This window comes from Leptodactylus fuscus, chromosome 1, assembly GCF_031893055.1.
Source record: "Leptodactylus fuscus isolate aLepFus1 chromosome 1, aLepFus1.hap2, whole genome shotgun sequence".
Taxonomy (NCBI): Eukaryota; Metazoa; Chordata; class Amphibia; order Anura; family Leptodactylidae; genus Leptodactylus; species Leptodactylus fuscus.
This window is the reverse complement of record NC_134265.1, coordinates 205,188,477-205,214,586: the sequence shown is the minus strand read 5'-3', so window position 1 is coordinate 205,214,586 and position 26,110 is coordinate 205,188,477. Positions and strand designations below refer to the sequence as shown.

The 26,110-nt window shown below is 40.7% G+C and overlaps 1 protein-coding gene across 2 annotated transcripts; it reads left to right on the top strand.

Moving 5' to 3' along the window:
* Positions 1–13: 13 nt before the first annotated feature.
* SGTA (small glutamine rich tetratricopeptide repeat co-chaperone alpha) lies at positions 14–25,266 on the top strand. 2 transcript variants are annotated; one of them, XM_075283660.1, is made up of 11 exons: positions 14–126; positions 5,184–5,318; positions 7,430–7,533; positions 11,724–11,808; positions 14,988–15,087; positions 16,739–16,843; positions 20,217–20,355; positions 20,451–20,513; positions 22,486–22,523; positions 24,094–24,192; positions 24,437–25,266. In XM_075283660.1, the coding sequence occupies exons 2-11, from the start codon at positions 5,219–5,221 to the stop codon at positions 24,549–24,551; spliced, it is 948 nt and encodes a 315-aa protein (XP_075139761.1). In that variant the 5' UTR covers positions 14–126; positions 5,184–5,218; the 3' UTR covers positions 24,552–25,266. The 2 variants fall into 2 exon arrangements, with proteins under 2 accessions (XP_075139761.1, XP_075139760.1); XM_075283659.1 differs by having other exon boundaries at positions 25–132.
* The last annotated feature ends 844 nt before the right edge of the window (positions 25,267–26,110 follow it).

Sequence of the window (26,110 nt, the reverse complement as noted above, 5' to 3'; positions counted from 1 at the left end):
ACACCCTGCGCCTTCTCAACACAGGCTGAGATGCTGAAGTCGCAAGTGCGCGTCACTTCCTGCGCTGACTCCACCACACTGGCAACTTCCGTATCCGCCTCCAGGGACGGTGGTCGCATGTGTGTAGTGTCGGTAAGACGGAATGCGATTGCTTGGCCGGGGGGGATTCCGAGGAAGAGAACAGGGGGTCCACCGTGTTGTACGCGTGTAGTTCGTCAACATATGTGGCAAAGTGGGGGCGGTTCAATATGGTGTCCCCCAGCACTGGTCACTAGATGGAAAGGATCGATAAGATTTCTTGAAGATGATCTCTCCTATACATTTAGATGGATCTAGATGTGGCCCCTTGCCGTCAGCCGCCACCTAGCAGGACACTTCTGATAACAGGGGGCGCTATTGTAATGTTGAGCGGTGATCGGGTCTGTTTTTCTCTAATGACTGTGGGGAGTAAAGCAGATGTTCTCCGGTGAAGGTTACTGTGGGGTATGCTTGGTATTCCCTTTCTCTCTGTCCGCTCTAGAGGCTGGATCTGATTTAACCTCTGAGTTGTCCTCTCTCAAGTTGTTAACAATTCTGTTTTGTAGTCCTCCGCTGGATGACAACTGATATGTCTGCCTTGTTACCCAGCTCCCTTCTCTTCCTGAACAGCAAATCTTATTGTCTAGTTATGTAGCAATACCTGTGGATCCCATAAACTATAATTGGTCCGCTGAGTTTGTGAAAAAATGAGAGAAAAGGTCAGTTAGTGCTATTAATAGGTTAATAAGGGCAACCAAATACCTTTAGCAGTGTGGTGAGTGATTTCTGGGTGTCTCTGGGAGATCGTAGCATCTTCTGCATTTATTTACTTTGGTAGCTTCCCGTTCTGTTTTCCTACAAATACCATGATTTATTGCGCTTCACTCAGAGCTGACTGGGGTGTAGTATAGGCGACGTTTCCGGAACTGAAACGTCATCTTAAAATGTGCCTGGAGTGGTCACTAAGGGTTAGTTCACATCTGCGTTTGGTAATTCGTTCAGGGATTCCGCATGGGGACCCCCCCCAACGAAATACCAAACGCATTGGAAAGCGGAGTGCAGTGAAAGCACACAGACCCCATAGACTATAATGGGATCCGTGTGCTCTCCGCATGGAACATGCGGACAAGAAAGTAGATCGTGGGGACCATACCGTGCCTCTGTATGTCTTCAATTTCACACAGAGGCACACATGGCTTCTTTGGGTGATGTATCATCAAAGAATTCTCCCTTAGAAGCTTATATTCTACCATACAATACAGAGCCACAATAAAGTGCCTATGACTCTGTACTTCCTGTACTTAGCCGTATGGCTCCATGATCCAATCCCAGAAATTGATTTCACTGCATGAAATAAAATGCATGTGTTTTATGAATGTCAGGCCTGGTTCACATCTGCGTTTAGTATTCTGTTTAGTATTCTGTCCCCCCCCCCCCCCCCCAATGGAATACCAAATGCATTGACAAGCAGTGAGCTTCTGAACGCACACGGACCCCATAAACTATAATAGGGTCCATGTGTTTTTCTTGAGGTCTCCACATGAGTCATATGGAGAGAAAAGTAGTTCATGAAGTACTTTTCTGTCTTCATGTTCCATGCGGAAAACACACGAACCCCATTATAGTCTAAGGGGTCTGTGTGCTTTCACTGCACACAGATTACCAGTGTGTTCAGTTGTCGGGGGGGATGGGGGGTCCCTATGCGGATTCCCCGATCGGATTGCCTAACACAAATGTGAACCAGACCTAAGTAATTTAAGAAGGTAAGCGTGTATTTAGCTTAGAGCAGAAATATCATTTTATCCTGGACAACCCCTGTAACAAGAGAAAATTAATAAAATGAAAAACTTAAAGGTATTATATGAGTAGGTCACCAGTATCAGATTGGCGGGGTCACTCCATTTGGTACCCCACTAATCCGCTTTCTGCAGCTGGTAACAAAACTAGTAAAGAACCCAGTAGAAAAATATTCCTTCAGCACAAGAGGTCTATAGTAAAACTTGACTTTTATTGGAAAAATATAAAAAATAGGTACCAGACATAGGAAAAAAAGATGTAGAAAAACTTACATGGTCAATTCCAAGTATGCATGTATGGTTGAAGACAGACAAGCCTACGCGTTTCGGGACATCCGTCCCTTACTCAATGAGTATTGCCATGAGTAAGGGACAGATGTCCCGAAACGCGTGGGCTTGTCTGTCTTCAACCATACATGCATACTTGGAATTGACCATGTAAGTTTTTCTACATCTTTTTTTCCTATGTCTGGTACCTATTTTTTTTTTATATTTTTCCAATAAAAGTCAAGTTTTACTATAGACCTCTTGTGCTGAAGGAATATTTTTCTACTGGGTTCTTGCATTGTTCCACCCCAGCCGGGGGTGTATTTTTTCGTGCACTCTTGGTCTAGCTGATTCTCTTTAAGATTTATGGTGAGCTGTGGACTGTGTTTTTTCTTGTGCAAAACTAGTAAAGCTCCATCTTTATGTATTGGATGTTCCTGGTTATTGCAGCCCAGCTTGCAGTCCACTATTTGCTGGTATAGTTGTCAGTTTCTAGTGTATAGATGACCCAATATACACCACAATTGTTAATACGCATGTACCTGTTAATTGTGCTTCATCTATTACCAGTTGGCTTAGATTAAAGGAACACTCCAGCGAGTCATTATATTGTCTGAAAAATCATCCCCTCAATAGTAATTATCTATCCAGTGTTTTTCCTTATCATTCGTTCACCTTCTTCAGTAAGTATAAGGAAAATGTTCGTTCTCGTACCGTGTTAGCCAGTGGGTTGGAAATATAAAAAAAAAGGTATCAACTACTGAAGACTATCAAGTTTTTTTGTTTTTTTTATACTTCTTCAGTAAATCACATGATCACTATATGACCTCTCTTTTCCATCATGGGTTGTTGTGATGTCAGGAGATCTCTTTTTCTGGCAGATACTATTTGGGCTACCATATGACCTCAGGTTCATCAAAGTCTTGTTGCCATGTTCTTCTGTCAAATTGCCTCCCTGCTGATCCGTATCTTGCATAATCTGCTCTCTTTTCTCACATACAGGCTATAGTTTCCCCCTCTCTTACAGTCAGGACGCCCATGCCCCCATTATCTTTCCCACTGTTATCAGCAGCAGTTCGTGAAGCTTTCAGGATTTGTGGTGACATCATCATCTTGGTGTAAGGCATTTATAGTAAGGGCTAATTCACACGGGGCAATAGGGGGAGGATTTTGGCATGGAATCCACCTCGAAATCCGCCCCCTCACAATAGAGGTCTATGTAGACTGCTAATGTACGTTTTTCCGCGAGCGACCTGCTCTTTCTTCAGGCGGGTTTGACGTCCGCCTCGCGACACCTTCCTCCCGACTAGGCCCATTCATTTGGGCCTAATCCGGAGCGGAAAGCCGCAACGGAATGTGTACACGCGGAACCCGCATGTGAACTAGCCCTAATAAGCTCTGCAGTGTTTTGCAGAAACAGGAAATAGACATGGATACAGGTACTATATATGGATGACAGCATCAGCAATAGGAGCTAAAATAAACCCTGGAGTGTTGTTATATCATATGTAGTTCTAGTCTTTACAGATTAAAAAAATTAACTGTTTTAATTCCTTGCAGTCTTCAAATCTTTGTCAGAATGGGTCACTTCAGCAACAGCTGCACAAATCTTACTGATAGTTTCCTAAACTTGCCCCTTCAGTCATGTCCTTATCCATTCTTTGGTTGAACTTGATGGACATGTGTCTTTTTTTTTTTCCAAACATGTTAACTATGTAACTACCGTATTTTTCGGACTATAAGACGCACCCAGGTGTTAGAGGAGAAAAATAGGGAAAAAAAATTTTCAGGCAAAAAATGGTAAAATATTTAATATATGGGAGTTGTAGTTTTGGAACAGCTGCAAGGCCACATTGACAGGTGACCCTGCAGCTGTACGGGGATGTATAGGGCGTTTTATTTGTGGGGCCAGGTGTACTTTTTAGATATACCATTTTGGGAAATGTTTATTGCTTAGATCACCTTTTATTTAATTCAGAGGCAAAACAGAGAGAAAAACCCGGCAGTTTAGCACTTTTGATTTTGACGTTCACTGTACATAAAAATATTAGTAGACCGGGCATTTTCAGACACAGGGATACCTAATGTGTATGTTTCACAGTAATGTTATACTTTTATATGTATTCTAGGGAAAGGAGGTGAACTTTTATTTATTTTATTTTTTATTATATTTTTTTTAAGTGTTTTTTTTTTTTTGTTGTTTTTTTTTTTACTATTTTATTATCCCCCGCCTAGGGGGCTTGAACCTGCAATCATTTGATTGCAAGTCCCATAGACGGCAATACAAGTGTATTGCCGTCTATGGGAGATTCTATACATTACTATCGCGGAGGGTCATAGACCAGCCGCGATAGTAATATATATCTATGACAAGCCTCGGAGCCTTCATTAGGCTCCCGGCTGTCATCGGAACAGGTCGGCTCCTGCGGCCTCGCCGTGCAGGAGCCGGCCTGCATCATTAAAGGTATGGGGCCGGTGGGGGGGGGGGGCTAACTGACTGCCGGGACCTGTGGAGGAGGAGTGGATTTGCAGCATGGCCGCGCTACTGCCACCACTGGTTTTCTTCAGCGGCAGTAGCGCGGCAATCTGCAGGCCCCGGTAGCTAAGACAGTCCCCGGCATCTGCTGTAATAGACCGGCGGATGCCGGAGAGTGTCTTAGCTGCCGGGGCCTGCAGTATTATTATAGACACTCCCCGGCATCCGCCGGTCTATTACAGCGGATGCTGTAAACCCACTCCTCCACCCACATTCAGACTATAAGACGCACCCTCATTTTCCTCCGAAATTTTTGGGGAAAAAAGTGCGTCTTATAGTCCGAAAAATACGGTAGTATCCGCTTCCCAGAAGATGGTAGAAAAGATATATACACACTTTTAAAATGTTATTCACTGATAGCAAATTACGGTAATATCTTATAAATGGTAACCAATAGAAACACAAAGTATATTGGAAAGTTATAAGAAGTCTTATGCCCTTAAAAAGCATTATACACATTAAATTGAAAAACCTGTCTGTGTCAAAGGTGATTATGTCTGGTATGTATTTGTGCACCCAAAGACGGCAAAGTAAAATGGCTGACAACAGTCATTGTGTATTTACAGGTGCACCTGTCCTGAGAAAAAGTGCTTCATATAACATGGCAGATAAGAAGCGTTTAGCATTTTCCATCATCCAGTATCTGCAGGATCAGCTTCATAATGGAGGACTTTCCTCTGATGCCCAGGAGAGTCTGGAAGGTATGATATTCTGCATAAACACAGTCCTCTCTTTTCTTTCTCCTTAAAGAGAACCTATCAGGTTTTGGGGCAATTTGGGACACAAATCTATCCACCGGCTCCCAATGCTTGTGCAGTTATTTAGTGAAGGAAAATATACCTCGGCTTCACCAAACAACTGCACGGGCGCTAGGTAAGTATAAAAGGTTTTTCTTTTTCCTCTCAATATTAGCTATTTGGGACACTGACCCCAATACCCATAAGGTCCTTTGGGTGGTTTAGTAGCCTGTATCGCCCTGATAGAGCTTTTTTTCTGTTTTCATAAAGCAAAAATCAGTCTCTATATATACTGCTCAAAAAAAATATAGGGAACACTCAAATAACACATCCTAAATGTGAATGAATTAAATATTCTCATTGAATACTTTGTTCTGTACAAAGTTGAATGTGATGACAACAAAATCACACAAAAATCATCAACGGAAATCAAATTTATTAACCAAAGGAGGCCTGGATTTGAAGTCACCCCCAAAATTAAAGTGGAAAAACACACTACAGGCTGATTCACCTTTGATGTAATGTCCTTAAAACATGTCAAAATGAGGCTCAGTATTTTGTGTGGCCTCCACGTGCCTGTATGACCTCCCTACAACGCCTGGGCATGCTCCTGATGAGGTTGTAGATGGTCTCCTGAGGGATCTCCTCCCAGACCTGGACTAAAGCATCAACTCCAGGACAGTCTGTGGTGCAACATGACGTTGGTGGATGGAGCGAGACATGATGTCCCAGATGTGCTCAGTCGGATTCAGGTCTGGGGAACGGGCGGGCCAGTCCATAGCTTCAAAGCCTTCATCTTACAGGAACTGTTGACACATGAGGTCTGCATTGTCCTGCATTAGGAGGAACCCAGGGCCAACCGCACCAGCATATGGTCTCACAAGGGGTCTGAGGATCTCATCTCGGTACCTAATGGCAGGCAGGCTACCTCTGGCGAGCACATGGAGGACTGTGCGGCCCTTCAAAGAAATGCCACCAGTCAAGGTCTAGGGTTGCTAGGTGGGGTGGCATAGACACGCAAGTCCAGATTCTTTAGTACAAAGCAAAGGTAGAGTTTATTTTCACTCAAAAATGTAGTGCAGCAACAAAAGGAAACCATACAAAAATAAATACCTGCCCGGCTAGGCTTTAACTAAACACAGAATAGGTTACCTCACCTAGAATAACAGAAATCAAAAGCCAGTAGAATCATTCAGGACACAGCTCCAAAAATATGACCTCTGTTGGCTCTCCAACCAAGCTCCGCCCCCCAGTCTGCTGCTGGAGCTAACTTCTTAAGCTCCCTTGATGAGCAAACTCTCTGCAGCTGAGTCGCTGCCAGAACATCCCCAAAGTGTGGACTGGAGGGGGTGGAATGACAGGTCCCATTACCAACCTATCTGCCATTCCTAAAAATCCAGCCCAGTAACCGGAACTTTGAAATAACCCTCAGCAGACAATAGTTATCTGCTGAGAAACATTCTTTCTGGAGTTTTCTCATCTCACCCACCTTAGTAGTCTGGGTGAGATGTACACCCCTCCATTACCTGACCAGCCATCGGCTTACAATATAAATATTTTTTTTTCTATGGGTCAGTGTGAGTACAGTTCTACAAAATTTAGACAAAGGCCCAATGTTGCATATTTGCAGTGGGTTAGCTGCAGGTAATCCATTGCAAAGTACAGTAGCATTGTGGTGGAAGAGATTTGAACAAATTCCATCCACAGATTTGGAAACAAACTTCAGGCAGTAAAGTTGGCAGACCCAGGAGCATTGATCAGTACAGCAGCCTACAGTATATAGCGGCTGTGCTGGTATTTCTGCTCAGCCCATTTCCTTGAATGTAACAACTTCCAAACAGGCCATGTGATCAATGACATAGCCCAGCCTGTGAAGTGGAAACTGCTGCTTTGCTCAGCTAATGTGTCTGAACACCACCCATTTGATATTGAGCGCCTTTCCTAAGGGTAAATCTTCATTATTTTAGTCCTAGCAAACACTTTTAAACTTGTGTAATGAAAAACAGGCTATGAGAACTGGAATCTGATCTATGTTGAAGTATTACATTTCACATATCACTTCTTACTGTTTGCAGTTGCAATCCAGTGTCTGGAAACAGCATTTGACGTTTCTATGGAAGATCAAAGTTTGGCTGTAATACAAAGTCTGCCAGAGTTATTTGCTGCAGCTACACTACAGGTAAAAGCGTTTTATATACATTTACAGTAGCATAGTTCTGGGTGAAGTCAGTTCTTTTGGTCGTATCCAAGAGCAGACTAGTAGCTACTGTATTTTTTAAGTTTGCTTGTCCATTTTTATATTGTATAAAATGATTAATTTTAAAAACATATAGTTAGATCTGGAAATATTTGAACAGTGACAGTGAGCTTAAAGTGCAACCTCTCAAATTTAATGCGAGGATAGTCACATCCTAATTGGAGGAAAGGTTTACGAATTACAGATATAATAAAATGTGTAGTTGCTTCTTTATCCTCGCCACCATGACAGCACCAATAGCAGAGAGATTGACCCCCTAATATTAACAGGAACACAGAGTGATTAAAAGTACCCTCACCTCCTCAATGTTTTCCTATTCCTAGTAGGTTCAAACTACAGAGAATCCCCTCTAGTGTTGGATATGTTTTCTTGGTGGACTAAGTGCAGCAGGGAATCACTGCTATACTCGTGGGCCTTCCTATTTGTAATTAGTACTGCTGAAGCCCAGTCCTCCTCGATGGCTGATTGTCTGGATACTGAATTGTGGGAGGATATCCCTGAAATTGATATGAAGGTCTCTAAAGTTGTGAAACAGATGGCCGAACTGTTTGATGATTCCTCTCGGCTTCAAGATTCTTTGGATTGAAATGCTGATGCTGTCCTCCAGAAAGTCCTGGGAAGCCACAACTGCCCTGTTATAGCCTAATATAGTGGCTACCGTAGTGGCTAGGTCTTTTTGATAAGGTCGAAGTCGTGTTTATGACTAATTGACCAATAATCCCGGGTAACTGTCGTTGTCCTAATTGATATGGGCTAGTGACGAGGTATTGAGACCAGACACAAAGGTTTGTGTTAGCTCCTCTCTTAGCAGAGGAATGTGTGCTGACGCACTTTTATTTAAGACCACGGGGGTTTCATAGTAGCAGAGAAACGTAAAAAACGTAAATTTTCATATTCATTCCTGATTGGTATAGTACCAATTGTCCATCTCAATCAAACAGAAAATGTTTAAAAAGTTCCATATATAGCCAGCTACTCTTGGTCCTGCGTGGTAACCTTGGGGACATGTCTTCTGGCAGCAAGCCAAGCATTTTTTTTTTCTTGCACTCTGAAGTGCAGGTGCCATCTTCTCAACGTATCACTATATCCTGGTTTCAAGCACAAGCAACTAGATCTAGCACTCAGCTTTTAAGGTTAACAATGTTTTTTTTATACATTACCTGATTATAACCTTCACAGTTGTATGGTTGGCACCAACAGTTAGAAAATCATACTGAGGGAAAAATATCAAGATATTAGGTATCAAATATTGGTGTCTATTCATATGCTTAAACTTGCCACCGGATTCCTAGTGGATTCCTCAGCTATATCTGTCCACTTTGCAGCTAGATCAGAAATGCTATCTAACTCTGCAAGACGAGCTTAATGACTTAAATTCTGGACCCATGGGGATACTAAATCAAAAGTTAAAGGGATTCTACCATTAAACTACCATTTTTTCTAATAAACACGTCGGAATAGCCTTAAGAAAGGCTATTCGTCTCCTACCTTTAGACGTGGTCTCCGCCGCGCCGTTCCGTAGAAATACCGGTTTTAACCGGTATGCAAATGAGCTCTCCGCAGCAATGAGGGCGGGCCCCAGCGCTGAAAGGCCGATGAGCGCATCCCCATTGCTGCCCGAGAGCTCTTTCTTGCGCCGCCTCCTTGTTCTGCAGTAACTCCGCCTCTTCTGGCTTCTCTTGCTCTTGTAGTTCTATATAGGAGCATAGAGAGGCCACCCCAAAATGGTCGCCGGCCGGCTCCTGTATTGAACTGCAAGAGGGGCTACCCAAAAATGGCCGGCGGCCATTTTTGGGTAGCCGCTCTTGCAGTTCAATACAGGAGCCGGCCGGCGGCCATTTTTGGGTAGCCGCTCTTGCAGTTCAATACAGGAGCCAGCCGGCGGCCATTTTTGGGTAGCCGCTCTTGCAGTTCAATACAAGAGCCGGCTGGCGGCCATTTTGGGGTGGCCTCTCTATGCTCCTATATAGAACTACAAGAGGAAGAGAAGCCAGAAGAGGCGGAGTTGCTGCAGAACAAGGAGGCGGCACAGGAAAGAGCTCTCGGGCAGCAATGGGGATGCGCTCATCGGCCTTTCAGCGCTGGGGCCCGCCCTCATTGCTGCGGAGAGCTCATTTGCATACCGGTTAAAACCGGTATTTCTACAGAACGGCGCGGCGGAGACCATGTCTAAAGGTAGGAGACGAATAGCCTTTCTTAAGGCTATTCCGACGTGTTCATTAGAAAAAAAAAGTTATTTAATGGTAGAATCCCTTTAAAGGGGCTCTATCTCTGGGAAAAGTCATTTTTATCTAAACACATGCTTGCATAGGCTTTAGAAAGTCTATTCCACACCTACTTTTTGTATGTAGATTGCCTCAGTGGTCTGTGAATAAGTCCGTTTTTATTCATATGCTAATGAGCTTCCAACCAGCTCAGGTAGTTCCCAGCATCCTCCTCTCTTCTATTATCTTCTATGTGTGTGAATCAAACAGGAAGCTGAGTCATCATCAGCAGGAGCCGTCTCCCATAGAAAACAATAGGAGAGGTGTGCACCATCTATCGTGCACCAGTCTAATTAGCATATGAATAAAAACGGACTTATTCAGAAACCACTGTCATTAGTTAAAAATGACTTTTTCTAGTGATAGAGCCCCTTTAAATTATATGATATTCCTTTTGAGGGAAAACTTGTCTTCAAGTCAGACATGAAGAAAGATTCAAACCAAAACCCAGAAGAATTTTTGTACCTTTCCACTTAGCAATAGAATACAAAGGTACAAGGGGAAAGGCAAAAAGAGGAGTTGGAGTTACCCTAAAAGAGGAAGAGATAGAAAATCCCTCGCTAAATCAAATCAACCCTCAAAGCAACAGTGACTCTCTGGGGATGGGGGGGGAGTAAAGACTTTCTCAGTTTGTTCACAGATGGAAAGTAATAACTCAGATAATAAAATCCCCCTCCCCCATTTAGAGATTTGTTCGTACAACCCCCACCTTCTCTTTTACTGCAACAGAAGATGGAGGAAGGGGTAAGGAATGTATTTTAAAATCATGGCAGAGGCAACAATTTTCGCTGGACAAGAAAATGTTTCTACTCTCCTTAGGAAAAAGGTCTCTGAATTGGTAGGAGCAGATGCCCAGTCTACTTTGCTTCAAGCTGGCCTACGCCTTTCCATCTTTTTCGCTAATTCAAACAGCTCTGCAGAAGATACAGAGGGGGAGAGTTCAAATAATTTTTGTTCCCACCTTTTGGCCAAAGAAGGAATAGTTCAGTCTTGTGCAGGAACCCTTCCCTCTTTCAGTAAGAGAGGACCTGTTGGTCCAGACCATCATTAGTCTGAAAAAAGAGAAGAAATCCATCACAGAGCTCATGTGTGGAAATGTTAAGAGTGACATTTTATTTGTGGTAATGTTAATTTGCCCAATTACTTTTGAGCCCATGAAATGAACAGGCTTTGTAGAAAAAAATGGTTGCAATTCCTAAATGTTTTACAGGATATTTTTGTTTATCGCATCGTATTACACCTGAAAGTATACACATCAATTGCATGTCAGTTGTTTCATTTGAAATCCAATGTGGTGGTAGAGCCCAAATCATGAAGATTGTGTCAGTGTCCAAATATTTCTTGACCAAACTGTATATAGAAAAAAAATTAAATTTAATAATCTTATACAATATAATATATTTGTTGCATATTTAATTCATATGAATTCAGTCACAGGATGAAGCAGAGGATCTTTGCTGACAGCCATTGTCAGTCAGAAGCAGTAATTTTACGAAGGAGTTGGAGCAGGAGTCGGTGGATTGACCTCCTGACTCCACAGCCCTGGTATTAATAACCCATACCCCCTGCCATGTGCTAGTTGGCAAACTGGAGGGGGAAACATGCAGCTTTGTCAGCTTCATATAGTAGGAAGAAACTACAGTGCTTTCGGCACCATATGACTGAGTTCTTTATGGGCGATTCAGTACATGCTTGGAAATGAAATTGAACAAGTTGTTTTCTTGTAATAAGATGATGGTTACCTGTTTTAGGCTTCCTGATAATTATTATTGACCATTCTCAATATAATCCAGTAGATCATACTATTTATGTGAAATTTTTTTTGTAATATATATATTTTTTTTAAAGGAATCTTTAGAAACAACAACAACAACAAATTGTGCATCTCCATCAGATGAGGATATAGCAGAAGCTGAACAACTGAAAACAGAAGGTGAAAAACTTTAAGGGGTTGTGCTGACTTTAGAAGTTCTTTCTTATTAATAGGATTCATGATGCCCTACCAGTCCCACTTTTCTCAACTATCTCTATAACACTCTCAAATGGAGTGGCAGGTGCATGTTCGGGCCTGCCGCTCCATTAGGATGGAGGAGCTAGAATACCACCAATCATGAAGCTACTTGATTGATTGATTGATTGATTGATTGATTGATTGAAGATAACTTTTAACAATAAATGTGCTCTGAGCTCCGATTTTGGTCTCTCCCATATAACTGCTTTATGTACTTGCGACCCATATTGAACTTTTCATGTAATTTGTCCATAGAGACTGGTTGGTTGTATATGAGTGTGTTGTGCAAATAAAAGTAGCCACAGGCTATTATGTTCAGCTGCTTGTACAGTATATTACAAATTAAGTTTAAAAAGGATTGTACAGTTAACCCCTTTCCACAACATGCCATAATAGTATGTCAAGGAAAAGTCGACGTACTATTGCGTCATGACAATGTCAGCCACTCAGAAGTGAGTGACATTGAGAATGAATGTCAGCTGTGAGAAATAGCTAACATCTACCAGTAACACCAGTGGCTGGAGCTGAGCTCTGGTCATGGCTGTCAACCCCTTAGATGTCGCCGTCATGATTGATCACGACGTCTAAGGGGTTGATCTAACACCCCAGTACCTGTGTGCCTCTACTGGGACAAAAAAAAAAAAGCATGGGGGCCACACGGTGGTTCAGTGGTTAGCACTGCAGCCTTGCAGCGCTGGAGTCCTGGTGTTCAAATCCCGCAGAAAGGGCAGAAAACCATCTGCAAGGAGTTTGTATGTTCTCCCCGTGTTTGCATGGATTTCCATCCCATATTCCAAAGACATACTGATAGGGAAAAATGTACATTGTGAGCTCTATGTGGGGCTCACAATCTACAAAAAAAAAAAAAAAGCATTAAAAAGGAAAAAAAGAAAAAGAATAACAAGTATTAAAAATTAAATTCCCCCTCTTCCCCATAAAATGTTCCTTTTCTAATACACAGTATAAAATAATGTAAAGCACAAAACATAGTGTAAAACAGCACACATTAGGTATTCCAGCATCCATAACAAACTGCACACTAACACTAAACTATTTAAAAACCAAACGTTGAATACTGGGGAGGTGGGGGCTTGACCAAACACCAGTAAGTAAGTTTTTTGCAATTTCTCCTCAAGAAATATGGAATAAAAACTGTTAAAAAAATCAAATATAGCCCAATAAAAGCACAGATCATCCCACAAAAAATAAGCCCTCAACCAACTCAATCAATAGAAAAATAAAATTGTTGCGCCTCGATTCGCCATCTTTGATTGATTGCAGGTTGAAGGCAGCGATTGGTCAAAGATGGCGGCACCTGTACACTTTAGATGCTGCACTCGCATTTAACCGCAGCATCTTAAGCTGTTAGTGGTGGGTCCTGGCTGTGTTATACCATATCCCAAGCCCTACCATGTACCTATACAGCAGTTTACGACCACATATGGGTTTTTGCCGTGTTCAGGACATATTGTGTGGGAGGCTCCTTTAACCCCTTGTGAAAATGAAAAATTTGGGGATAAAATTACATTTTCATAATTTTTGTTTTCACGTCTCAATATTATTAGAATCTGTAAAACAGTTGTGTAGGTCAAAATGCTCACTATACCATATATATATATATATATATATATATATATATATATATTGATATATTCCTTGAGGGTTGTAGTTTCTACATATGGGGTCAGTTTGGGGGGTTTCCACTATACTGCTACTTTACAAATGAGAAATGGCAGCAACTATTTCAGCAAAATATGCTTTTCATATTCAAAGTACCGTATATACTCGAGTATAAGCCGACCCGAATATAAGCCGAGACCCCTAATTTTACCACAAAAAAACTGGGAAAACGTATTGACTTGAGTATAAGTCGAGGGGGGGAAATGCAGCAGCTACTGGAAAATTTAAAAAATTAAAATGGTCTGAGTTTTTGGGTGCAGTAGATGCTGGGGAAGGGGAGGGGGTGTTTTGGTTGTCTGTCTGCCCCTTCCCTAAGCTTGAGGACTCTTTTTTTTCTTCCCCCACTTGGAATTCAGTCTGGCTGAATATAGGGTATCTCCTATTAACCCCTTCCGGGCGGAACAGGAGCACTGCAGATCCCCTATATTCAGTAGACCAGGCACTCTCAGACACAGGGATACCTAATGTGTATGTGTTTCACAGTAATTTTCTACTTTTTTATGTATTCTAGGGAAAGGAGGGATTTAGAACTTTTATTTTCTTTAAATCTTTTTTTTTTTTTTTGCACTATTTTATGGGAGATTATATACATTAATATTGTGGCTGGTCATAGACCGCCCCCCCTCCTAAAACAAAGAAAAAAAATAATTTTGTTTTGTTTTGCTGACTCGAGTATAAGCAGAGGGGGGCATTTTCAGCACAAAAACTGGGCTGAAAAATTCGGCTTATACTCGAGTATATACGGTAGCACTTTTTCAATTTGGCATGTTACCGTGCACCGAAACATCAGTCTATATCTACATGTGGGGTATTTCCGTGCTCGAGAGAAATTGCATAACCGCTTCTGGTGTGCATTTCCTCCTTTAATCCATTGTAAACATGTCAACTTTAGGGTTAAATAAATTAAATTTATTATTGAATAAAAATTAAATGTCATCTCCACATAAGTTTTAATCCCTGTGAAATACTTAAACGATTAAAAAAGTTCCCAAATGCTGATTTAATTATGAGGGTGCAGTTTTGAAAATGGGGTGATTTATAGGGGCTTTCCAATTTATAGGACTTTAAACTCCACTTCAGGACTGAATTGGTTCCTAACAAATGAGTTCTGGGAAATTTTCTTGTAAATCTGGAAAATCGCTGTTGCATTTGTAACCCTTTTAATGTCCAAAGTGAAATGAAGGATGATTAAAAGATGATTCTAATATAAGGCAGAGATATGGTAGACGTAAATTGACACAAGTCCATTTAGAAAAATGGGGCCGTCTTCTTTTAAGATGTTTTTTGGCCAAAAATTATCAGGTGATAATATATTTTAGTGCTATGATATAGTAAGCAGGCTTACCACAAATACATAGCGTATTTTTTTTTTACATTTATGCATATGACTGTTATATGTAACAATCATTTTGGTCTTTTAGGCAATGAGCAAATGAAGCTAGAAAATTTTGAGAGTGCTGTTTCTTTCTACAGTAAAGCCATCAATCTGAACCCAAGAAATGCAGTATATTTCTGCAACAGGTATGTGCTCACTGTATAAAGGCCTATTTATATCCCTTTTTTGCTTCATCACTTTGTGAAGGTGTTTTGTTTGTTTTTTGTGGGGTGGAGGTGGCTGGGGTGGGTTTATTTTCTTGCTTATTTCATTGGTGGACAAAGCAACATCAGCAAGGTATAGACCTGGCAACTAGGAGGAATCGCAAAAAGTTGATGGCCTCTGTCTATACCCTCACCACAGACACTATGCTAATAAGATTTAGCCTAGTCTCTGTAGGAGGCAAACCTGACTTTCTTCCTTGCATCATTTTTATTTTTATTTTTATTTTTCTTTCACGTGCAGGGGGTCTTCAGCATGTATACAACACTATTCGTACCACACTTAATAGAATGCGGGGGCTGCACTCTATTAAGAGCGCCTCGCTGATCACTCAGTCTAAGCGAGAAAGTGAGAATTTTTTTTATACTCCTTAGAAAATCTTTTTCTCCTTGTATTCATAGGGGGACACAGATCCCACCGGTTTCCTGCCCTAGGCTGTTTTGGTGCCTTTTTGGTTGAGGACATGTTGGTTCCGTGTTCTGTTTTTTTTTTTTTTTTTCTAGAGAAAAGGAGGTGATTTGAAAAAAGGTTAATACAGTTAGTACAGTGGAGACCGAGCAGTTAGGCAGAGCAGACTCCATATTTAAAGATTTGCATGCGCCGTACTATTACAGTATAGGTTCGGAAGCGGTTAAAGAGTGGTTCGTGACTCTATAACAGCACCTGCATGTATTTTAATCTACTCCGTTCATTTTGCCCATCCTGCTTTGAGAAATCATGAACTAGGATAGATTTTGTGCTGGGTTCAAAGACTCGCAGAGGCAGAGAGGATAGTATGCCAGTCTTGATAAATCCCTCCCTCCTTCCAAATGAGTATAAAAAATATACTCAGAAAATAAAATGCATATAAGATAAAGCTTGAAAGAAAGTCGATCAATGTCATTTTTCTCCAAATCCACCCCATTCTGAATTTTTTTTTTCCTGCCTCCCAGTATATCGTATAGAATAACAAAGTCCAATTTGTCCTGCAAAAAGTAAGCCCTCATACAGCTTTTGGAATGGAAAAAATAAAGTTATGACTTCTGAAAAGCAGGGAGTCAACCCCCCCCCCCCCAAAAAAAAAAAAAAAAAAAAAAAAAAAATAGAAAAATGTCTGTGACAGGGAGGTATTAAACGATCACTTGGTGATCCATTTATTGTATAGTTCAGGCTCTGGCACATAATGCTGGCTGCTGACAACGGCCCTTGAACATGAATGTAAGAGGAACCAGGAAATATCGAGTATCTATTTTACAATGATCAGCATTTACCAAAGAAGTGAAATTCTGTGTGCACTGAATACATTACTATTTAAAAAGAAAATATCCCTTTCTGATGGAAGTTTCCATTTAAGAGTTGAGTTAAAAGGGTTTTTCTGGCCATAGCAGCGTGTCGTTTGTTTGTTTTAATACTGACCTATTACACTATCAGTATCTGGTCGAGGGAGGTCCAACACCCGGACCTCTCACCAATCAGCTGTATTGGCTACTTCTGAGCACCAGAAACTATTGCAGATACTGCTGATCAAATCAGATACTGATGCTACAGATATTTTGTGGGAAAAACATTAACCATTTTCTCTCATTAATTCTTTAGGGCAGCAGCCTATAGTAAAATAGGAAATTATGCTGGAGCAGTTCGGGACTGTGAAGAAGCTATTTCAATTGATCCCAGTTACAGCAAAGCTTATGGGAGAATGGGGTAAGTTATCTAGTATATTACTCTATTAGGCCATGTGATATCGTGTTCATCACTCTCATGGCCTGTTGACAGCTCATTCCCATTCAAAAGATAGGTCATAATTAGAGATGAGCGAGTACTGTTCGGATCAGCCGATCCGAACAGTACTCGCTCATCTCTAGTCATAATTTATTAAGGCTGGAATACTGCTTTAAGATTAGATTCCTTGGGTCACATACTGCAGAGGCCACAACATGGGAAAAAAATGTCACGTGGGGTTGGAGCTTGGAGCGTGTCGATTATTGCTTTGGATTTATAGCATTTTTAAACCTTTGCACTACAAATGTTGAATAAATCTCTAGCTGCAGGGGTTAAACATGTGCCCAAAACCAAACAGGCAGGTCCACTGTAGGACATCCCACAACAGACCAATACATGTGACTATAACCTGAAAGAAATTGTCGCTCTGGACATCATTTTAGTTAGACACTAGCCCAGTGGTCAGTTTAAGGGGTTTGCCATGAATGCAAAAGTTGCAGATCACTCGGCACAAGAGTGGTAGTGCTTTGCAACCCCATCTAAATGGAGCAGTGGCAGTGGAGGTGCGCTGCTTGTCCATTCATTTTTATGGGACTACTGGAGATAGCTGAAATATTTTGCTGTGAATAGGGCTGAGAGCTGCTTTCTTAGGCAGATATGTAGTATTACATGGGATATGTACAAGGGTTGTCCTAATGTTCCCTTTAGCACATGATTAGTTGTGTGTTAATAATAAGGCATTGTATCCAGCCACTACCAACAAGGGTCATCTTTTTCTATTTGTCTCAGAAACCCACCGGCCTCCTTTCAAATCCTTCAGGAGTCTTAACCCCTTCCCGACATCCGCCGTAATAGTATGGCGCTGCCGGGAAGGACCTGTGTGCGCACCATGCCCTGCGAGTGTCAGCCATATGTTACGGCTGGCAATGTCCTGTAACACCCACGGTCTGAAACAGGTCCGATCGCAGGTGTTAACCCCTGAGATGCTGGCGGTCAAACATGACCGCCGGCATCACAGGGGTTTCGGTTTCGGAGGGTGCTGGTGTTGGTAATGGGCAGCCCGGGGTCTGATCAGTGACCCCGGGTCTGCCCCATCACTTCCCCCTCCACGGACCTGGTTGATCCTGCCAAAATGGAAGCTGTGAGCCCCGTGAGTCTACACAAGCTGAGAGCTTCATGTACACTGCAATACACATGTATTGCAGCGTACATGTAGTTAAGCAGTGATCAGCAGATCACTGCTTCAATCCCCCATGGGAATAGAAAAAAAAAGTTGTAAAAATAAAAATTTAAATAAGTTTAAAATAAATTAGAAATAAATAAAGGCCAAAAATCCCATTTTCCCATATAAAATGTTTTATGTAAAATAAAGAAAAATAGAAAAAAAAACATTACATATATGGTATCACCGCGTCCGTAATAACCTGAACAATAAAATTAAAACATTATTTAACCCAAACATAATAAAATAAAACGTAGAAAACCGCACAAAATAATGGTTATTCACCACCTTTGCCTTACAAAATGTTCAATAAAAAGTAATCAAATGGTCAGATGAAAACCAAAATGGTACCAATAAAAAGAAGAGGTCATCCCGCAAAAATAAGCCCTCAACCAGCTCTGTCTAATGAAAAATAAAAACGTTATGCCTTTCAGCAGATGGCGATGCAAAAATAATTGATTTTTTTCCCTGAATTGAATTTTATTCTGCACAAATAGCATCGCATTAAAAAATAATATAAATGAGGTATCGCCGTAACCGTACTGACCCGCAGAATAAAGGTAACATGTTACTTATAGTGTACGCTGCACGGGAAAAAAAATAAATGCTAAAAAGCAATGCCAGAATTGATGTTTCCTTTTACATCTCACCCAGAAAAAGTTAATAAAATGTAGTCAATAAGTTACAGGCACCCCAAAATGGCGGCATTGAAAAGTACATCTAATACCGCAAACACCAAGCCCTCATATGGCCACATTGCCAGAAAATAAAAATCTAGCTTGTACAATGTGATGACAAAAACGCCAAAAGTCGCCAAATCATTAGGACATAAGTGGCTGTGACTAGAAGGAAATGTATAAGCTGTGCGAGCGTTTTCAGGGGACTCCCCATATTTAGAGCTTATGAGAGATAATACACCAGCGCTGACCCCCCAGAATGCCCCTCTTCCTCGTCCGTGTCATAGGAGCTAGTGGGAAAATAGAATGGGATTTGGTGTACCCAATTTACTCCGCACAGCTTACACATTCACTTCAGGGTTACTAATGCTCACTACATCACTTGATGAATTCTTTGAAGGGTGCGGTTTTCAAAACTGGGTCACTTTCTAGAGGTTTCCACTGTTTTGACACCTCAAATGCAACACCTAAATGCGACATGGTTCCTGAAACTGATCACAGCCAGATCTGCCCTCTAAAAGCTCTTTGGCGCGCCTTCCCTTCTGCGTCTCGCAGTGCATCCATATATTAGTTTACACCCACAAGTGGGGTACTATGGTAGTCCAGAGAACTTGCATAACAAATTGTGGGATGCGTTTTCTCCTTTAACCCCTTGTGAATGTGCAAATTCTAGGGCTAAATGAAAATATTAGTAAAATAAAATGTGTAAATTTCACCTCCATTTTGTATTAATTCCTGTTAAGCACTTATAGGGTTAAAATACTTGGTATATGTTGTTTTGGCTTATTTAAGGGGTGCAGTTTTGAAAATGGGGTGATTTACGGGGGGTTTAATACAAGGGTCTTTCAAAACCCCTTCATAACTGGATTAGTCCCTTAAAAAATGGGTTTTGGACATTTCTTGAAAATTTTGAATATTGTTGTTTGACTTGTAAACCTTATAATGTCCGTAAAAAATAAGAATGACTAAAGTTTGATGCCGACATAAAGCAGAGATCTGGGACATGAGATTTAGGATATAATTTTGGCAGTCTGACTAGCTGTATGTAATGCACATCATTTCAGACTTTATAAAATGCATATTTTTCAAAATTTCCACCAAATTTCCTATTTTTTCATAATTAAACACAAAACATATCAACCAAAATTTACTACTAACATGAAGTACAATGTGTTACGAAAAAACAATCTCAAAATTACCTTGGTAAGTTAAAGCGTTCAAAAGTTATTGCCACATAAAGTGACACATGTCAGTTTTGTAAAATCGAGCTTGGTCAGGAAGTCAAAAAGTGCCATCGGCGGGAAGGGGTTAAAGCTGAACACTGTTAGTCCAACAAATTTGACAGGTCATCCAATTGTACCCCTGGAGAACGTTATCTGTCAAATTGCAAACACTTTGCTCCGCTTTGGTTCTTATATTTATTTTGTCTCACTTTTTTTTATTACTTTATCTCTAGGCTGGCTCTTTCAAGTTTAAATAAGCACTCCGAAGCTGTGGGCTTCTACAAGAGAGCCCTGGAGTTGGACCCAGACAACGACACTTATAAATCCAACCTTAAAATTGCTGAACAGAAGATGAAAGAAATACCCAGTCCAGTAAGTTTCAGTGCTTTGTCTTCTTTCTGGAGCTGTGGGTGGGTATTGATTGTTTTACCTATTTAGTGGAAAATAAAATAATTTTTCTATTACAGATGGGTGCTCCTGGGGGTTTTGATCTAGCTGGACTGCTGAACAACCCTGGCTTCATGAGTATGGTGAGTGAACTATAGAGGCTGTGTCTTGGCTCACCTGAATGCTGCTGGGGTGTTATATGATGTTGGTGCTTTTTATCTTAATGTAAGATATATTTGGTTTTTATTTGCACATTTGAGGGCCAGGTTTACACTTGTGGTGTTGTGCAAGATGGTTATCTTGATCTGCAACTACTTACTTTCCATAAATCTTTTGACTTCCATAAACAAATCATAACAGGTCCCGTAATTAGAAATAGTTAAAGATAATGAAAAAGACTGTTTTTGGTATTTTATCAACTTTCCCATAGAACTAGGATCTGTCATCATCCTTTTTTTTCACATACCATATATACTCAAGTATAAGCCGACCCGAATATAAGCCGAGGCCCCTAATTTTACCACAAAAAACTGGGAAAACTTATTGACTCGAGTATAAGCCGAGGGGGGGAAATGCAGCAGCTACTGGAAAATTTCAAAAATTAAAATGGTCGGAGTTTTTGGGTGCAGTAGATGCTGGGGAAGGGGAGGGGGTGTTTTGGTTGTCTGTCTGCCCCTTCCCTCAGCTTGAGGACTGTTTTTTCTTCCCCCACTTGGAATTCAGTCTGGCTGAATACAGGGTATCTGCAGTGCTCCTATTAACCCCTCCTGACGTAACAGGAGCACTGCAGATACCCTATATTCAGTAGACCGGGCACTGTCAGACACAGGGATACCTAATGTGTAAGTGTTTCACAGTCATTCTCTACTTTTATATGTATTCTAGGGAAAGAAGGGATGTAGAACTCTTTTTTTTTTAATCTTTTTTTTTTTTTTTTTTTTGCACTATTTTATGGGAGATTCTATACATTGATATTGTGGCTGGTCATAGACCTCCACCCTCAAAAAAATTTTTTTTTTTTTCTTTTGCTGACTCGAGTATAAGCCGAGGGGGGCTTTTTCAGCCCAAAAACTGGGCTGAAATATTTGGCTTATACTCGAGTATATACGGTAAGTGTGCAAGAAAAAGTGAACTTGAAATCACATGGATTTCTGTGTTAATTATTGATGTGTTCTGTTCACTATCTAAGTCATGTCTCCTATGGATAGGGGATAAATGTCCATGACAGCACAACCCCTTTAAGCCCTCCACCTGTTATATAAGCAAGCAGACACTGTCAGAAATTGTATAAAAAAGGTAATAAATGTGCTGTAAGGACAATGGCAATGAGAAAACCCCCAAATGTAACAACAACAACACAAATCTATGCACGACTCTGCTACTGCAAAATCCTATGTTTATATGTCCACTATTAGAAAAACGCTTTTTAAGGGACACAAAAATACCAAATGTAGTATACCATAGTTGTGTGTCCATCCAAAAAAACGGACAGCAACAGATCAGTTTTTTGTTTTAATTTTAACATTGATGTCTGTGGAAATGGATGGTTATCCGTTTGCGTCTGTTTTTGCATCCGTTAAACTGATGTAAAAACCGTGATCTGAATAGAGCCTTATTAGCTTAGTTATATTAAGTTTGGCTGTAATAACTATTATGCCACACTCTATTAGTAATCCATGCAGAAATCCAAGTCCTTTCAAAGGGTTTGCCTGTTTGTCATTTTTTCTTGCATCCTTAAAATATATTGCGGCAAAAACTGACATGTACCTATTTTCCTTTCTTTCAACCTGAATGATAAGTTGGTGCCATTTCTTCTTCAAAGCATGGATGCCCTATAAGAAAAAGTATCCCCCTCTACAAATAGAGTGAATGTTGTTATTAATGAGATATGTCATGGTACCCACTAACCAACAATCCTACTTTTATGTGCTTAATATTGCTTCTCATCCTCATTGTGGGAAAGTCTAGAACCGAGCCTATAGACTCCAACTGATTGTTTGTGCTTTTGTTGGCCTGTGCAATACTGAATATTGGGAATGACTATGCCTTGTGTTATGCATTATGTTGATATTTTACACTTATGGGTTTTTTCGGTTGTTTTTTTTAAATCCACAGGCATCAAACCTCATGAATAACCCTCAAGTACAGCAATTGTGAGTTTAAAATCTATTTGATCATGTAGCTTGTATTGTATCACATTTGGGCATTGGTGGTCCAGGGGTTATGAGAGCTATTTTACCACAGTTAGTTACTACACAGTCTGTTTAGCACATTTGCTTAGTATTCCAGGGCCCCACAGATTTTTTGACTAATGATAGAATTGTGATGTTTGGATTGATGATATATTTCCTTGCGTATTATACCAGACTGCCCAACAATACAGTTAGGGCAATTCACCAAGATGGGTGTAACATACACTAGAATTACAAAAATACAAAATACAGCCCACTCGCATGTCCAAGGTCACAGGTGAAGATCGGTACTCAATATTTTGGTGCAAAGTAAGAAAACCCTCCAGTTAAGGGATGTATTGAAACAAATGAAAAAATGCATCCAACACAAAAAAAATCACTGACTGCTACATATTAATTGACTTGTAGACCATAAGGAGTGTCTGCAGTCTACTCTGTGACTAATTCTATCCCTTCTGAGTAAGTGCTAACTAAATTAGCCATTTAGAGCCTCCTTCTCCCAATATGGAAAGTTCCCTGGTATCCAGTGGATACGGTGACATATCACTCTGAATCCAGATCTTATATAAAATCCTATGACATCATTGGGGCTAAATGATTTCTTCCATTTATTTGTGAGCGTAGCCTTCTGCTTTCAGTAATAGGCCTGTTATGAGTAGTTTGTGTTCTTTAGATACATTGAGTTGCTCCTAGTATATATAATGTTTAGCATGGATTGGTAATGCTGGGATTCTAGTCGTTCAATTGACTTATGTTGTGTTTGATTCACACCATGGTTTGTGGATTATAATATACATACATCACTGGACATATATGTAATGCAATGATATATTAAAGAGGACCTTTCATCAGATTGGGCACATGCAGTTTTATATACTGCTGGAAAGCTGACAGTGCGCTGAATTCAGCGCACTGTCGGCTTTCCCGATCGGTGCCCTGGGTAAAGCGCTATCGGTCCCGTTACCATAGCGCTTTAGTGTCAGAAGGGCGTTTCTGACACTTGGCCAGGGACGCCCTTCTGCCCAACAGCGCCTATCGTGCTGTACTGTGGAGCGGGGAGGGACTCCCCCCTCCCTCTCCTGATAATACTCGCCTATGGACGAGCTGTGTGAGCAGAGGGAGGGGGCGTTCCTCCCCGCTCACACTGTGCAGCGCGATAGGCGCTGCTGGGCAGAAGGGCGTCCCTGGCTGTCAGAAACGCCCTTCTGACTGTAAAGCGCTACGGTACCGGGACCGATAGCTCTTTACCCAGGGCACAGATCGGGAAAGCCGACAGTGCAATGAATTCAGCGCACTGTCAGCTTTCCATCAGTATATAGAACTGCCTTTGCCCAATCTGATGAAAGGTCCTCTTTAAATCCTCGCCCCACTTGTTGGGACAAATAGTAGCTTGTAAGAAGTAATATATATTAAATGATAGGTAGGCCCATAGACACAGTTATTTATTTATTACTATATGTGTGAATTATCAACACTGGAATTTAAGGTCTATTTTTGTGTTTAGTATATTTCTTTTCTTTTTTTTCTATAGAATGTCTGGTATGATTTCTGGTTCCGGCAATCCTATGGCTGGAGCAGCAGCAGCTGCAGGAAATGCACCTCCCACTGACCTAGCCAGTCTTATACAAGCGTATGTACAGATTTCATGTTTATTACTTTTATTTCTTTGCTTTTTATGTGCTTACGTTGAGCGAAAATTACATTTACCGTAATTTATTTTATTGTGGTATTGTGTGGTGTCAGGTATAGGGTTTTTTCACTTAAATCATCCTGAACTGTTTTAAAAATCATTTCAAAGACGTGAGGATATCATTTCATACCGTGAGGATATTTTAATGTTCTTTATTTTGATTTTCTTTTGTTATCCTGTTTAGAGGGCAACAGTTTGCTCAACAAATGCAGCAACAAAACCCAGAACTAATAGAACAGCTGCGCAGTCAGATCAGAAGCCGAACTCCAAGTGCAAGCAATGAAGATCAGCATCAATGATCTGCACCAGCATGTGAGGGGCAATTATATGTATTTCAAGAAAATTTGAACAGGAAGTACTAAGCGACCACACCGCGGCCTGTCTTCCTTTTTTACATTTGTGCGAACAGTGGCTATTGTTCTACTATAATGGAGATTTTTTTTTTTTTTTTTAATGTTACCTCACAACTCTGCATAACCACCATCTCCAGAAGGATCTAATAAGTATAACTTGCCACAAGGTAGCACAAAGGGCTGACCCCCAGTATGAACATTTGGTCTTTTTCTTCCTGTAGAAGGGTAAAGAAGTACATTGGTGTTTCCCTTCCTTTCCTGACCTATCCTTGTATGCTTATAATTTATACAGGGGTTGTGGTGTTTGGTTGGCACCATTTACCCCATTGTAATTTACTGATGGAAAAAAATTCCCCACATTCTGTTCCAGGTGCACAGATACTGCTAGTCTGAAGTGAAATATTGTGGTTGTGGACTCGCATCTTAAAGCGCTTGGGTTCCTGGCTGTCATCCTGGAATGAGATGCACAACACACATGTAAAGTGATCAGTGTTTCACTGTCTTCACTGTCCACTATTTCAAGCTCTCTCTGGAATTTACAGAAACTGTTTCTCTAGGTTCTGGAGCTTCTGTAATTGGTTTGGTGTGGAATATTGTAAGAGAAATACTGACAACCAAATGTTTTCCATGCCTAATGCATTTTAATAAAGAATGACTGAGTGCAGAAGTTAAACATTTCCATGCCTCTTAATATTATTTTTATGAATAATTTATAGTGGTGGACAGCTCTGAAATGTTGAGTGCATTTTTTTTTTTTTTTTTTTTACAGAATCACATTTTATTTCGATATATCAGTGACCGTAGAACAGGTTGTGATCCACTAGCTTAACAATTTAGATTCTGTCTAAATATGTTTTAGATTTTATTGCATTAATTCCAATAGTATGAGGAGATGTTAAAGAGAAAAGGTAATAAAGGTGTTAAATTTGATATATTTACTTTGTTAGTGTATATTCTTCATGTCAATACCATTCCATTGTGTGGGATTATGTCTCAGACAAAAACACTCCTGATAGTTCAGATTGATCATACATTATATTTTATCAGTATATTATGATGGAAATGCCTCTTAAAGAATAATTCTTTGAATAGTTAATACACTTTTGACAATCCCTTCTTCATAAGGTCATCTGACAGTAAGATGAAAATGGGTCATTCTGCTGTTGGGTCCCCCAGCAATCATCTGTGAAATGGACCTGCAGCTACGTTCCACTGATTGTACTGAACGGAGTTCCCCCCTCTATTTACTCAGAAAAGGCCATTTCTTGCTTATTTCATTGGGGCACACAGCACCATGGGTATAGACCTGGCCATTAGGAGGCTGACACAAGGAATAGCAAAAGATGTTGGCTGCACCTCTGGGCTACATCCTCTCCACAGATGCTATGCTAACCAATTTTATCCTAGTGTCAGTAGAGTGCAAACATCTTTTTCAGGTGCAGGGGTGTCTTCAGTGTGTACGACACATTGGTCACACTGCCCTGCGGGAGCTGCACTCTGTCAAG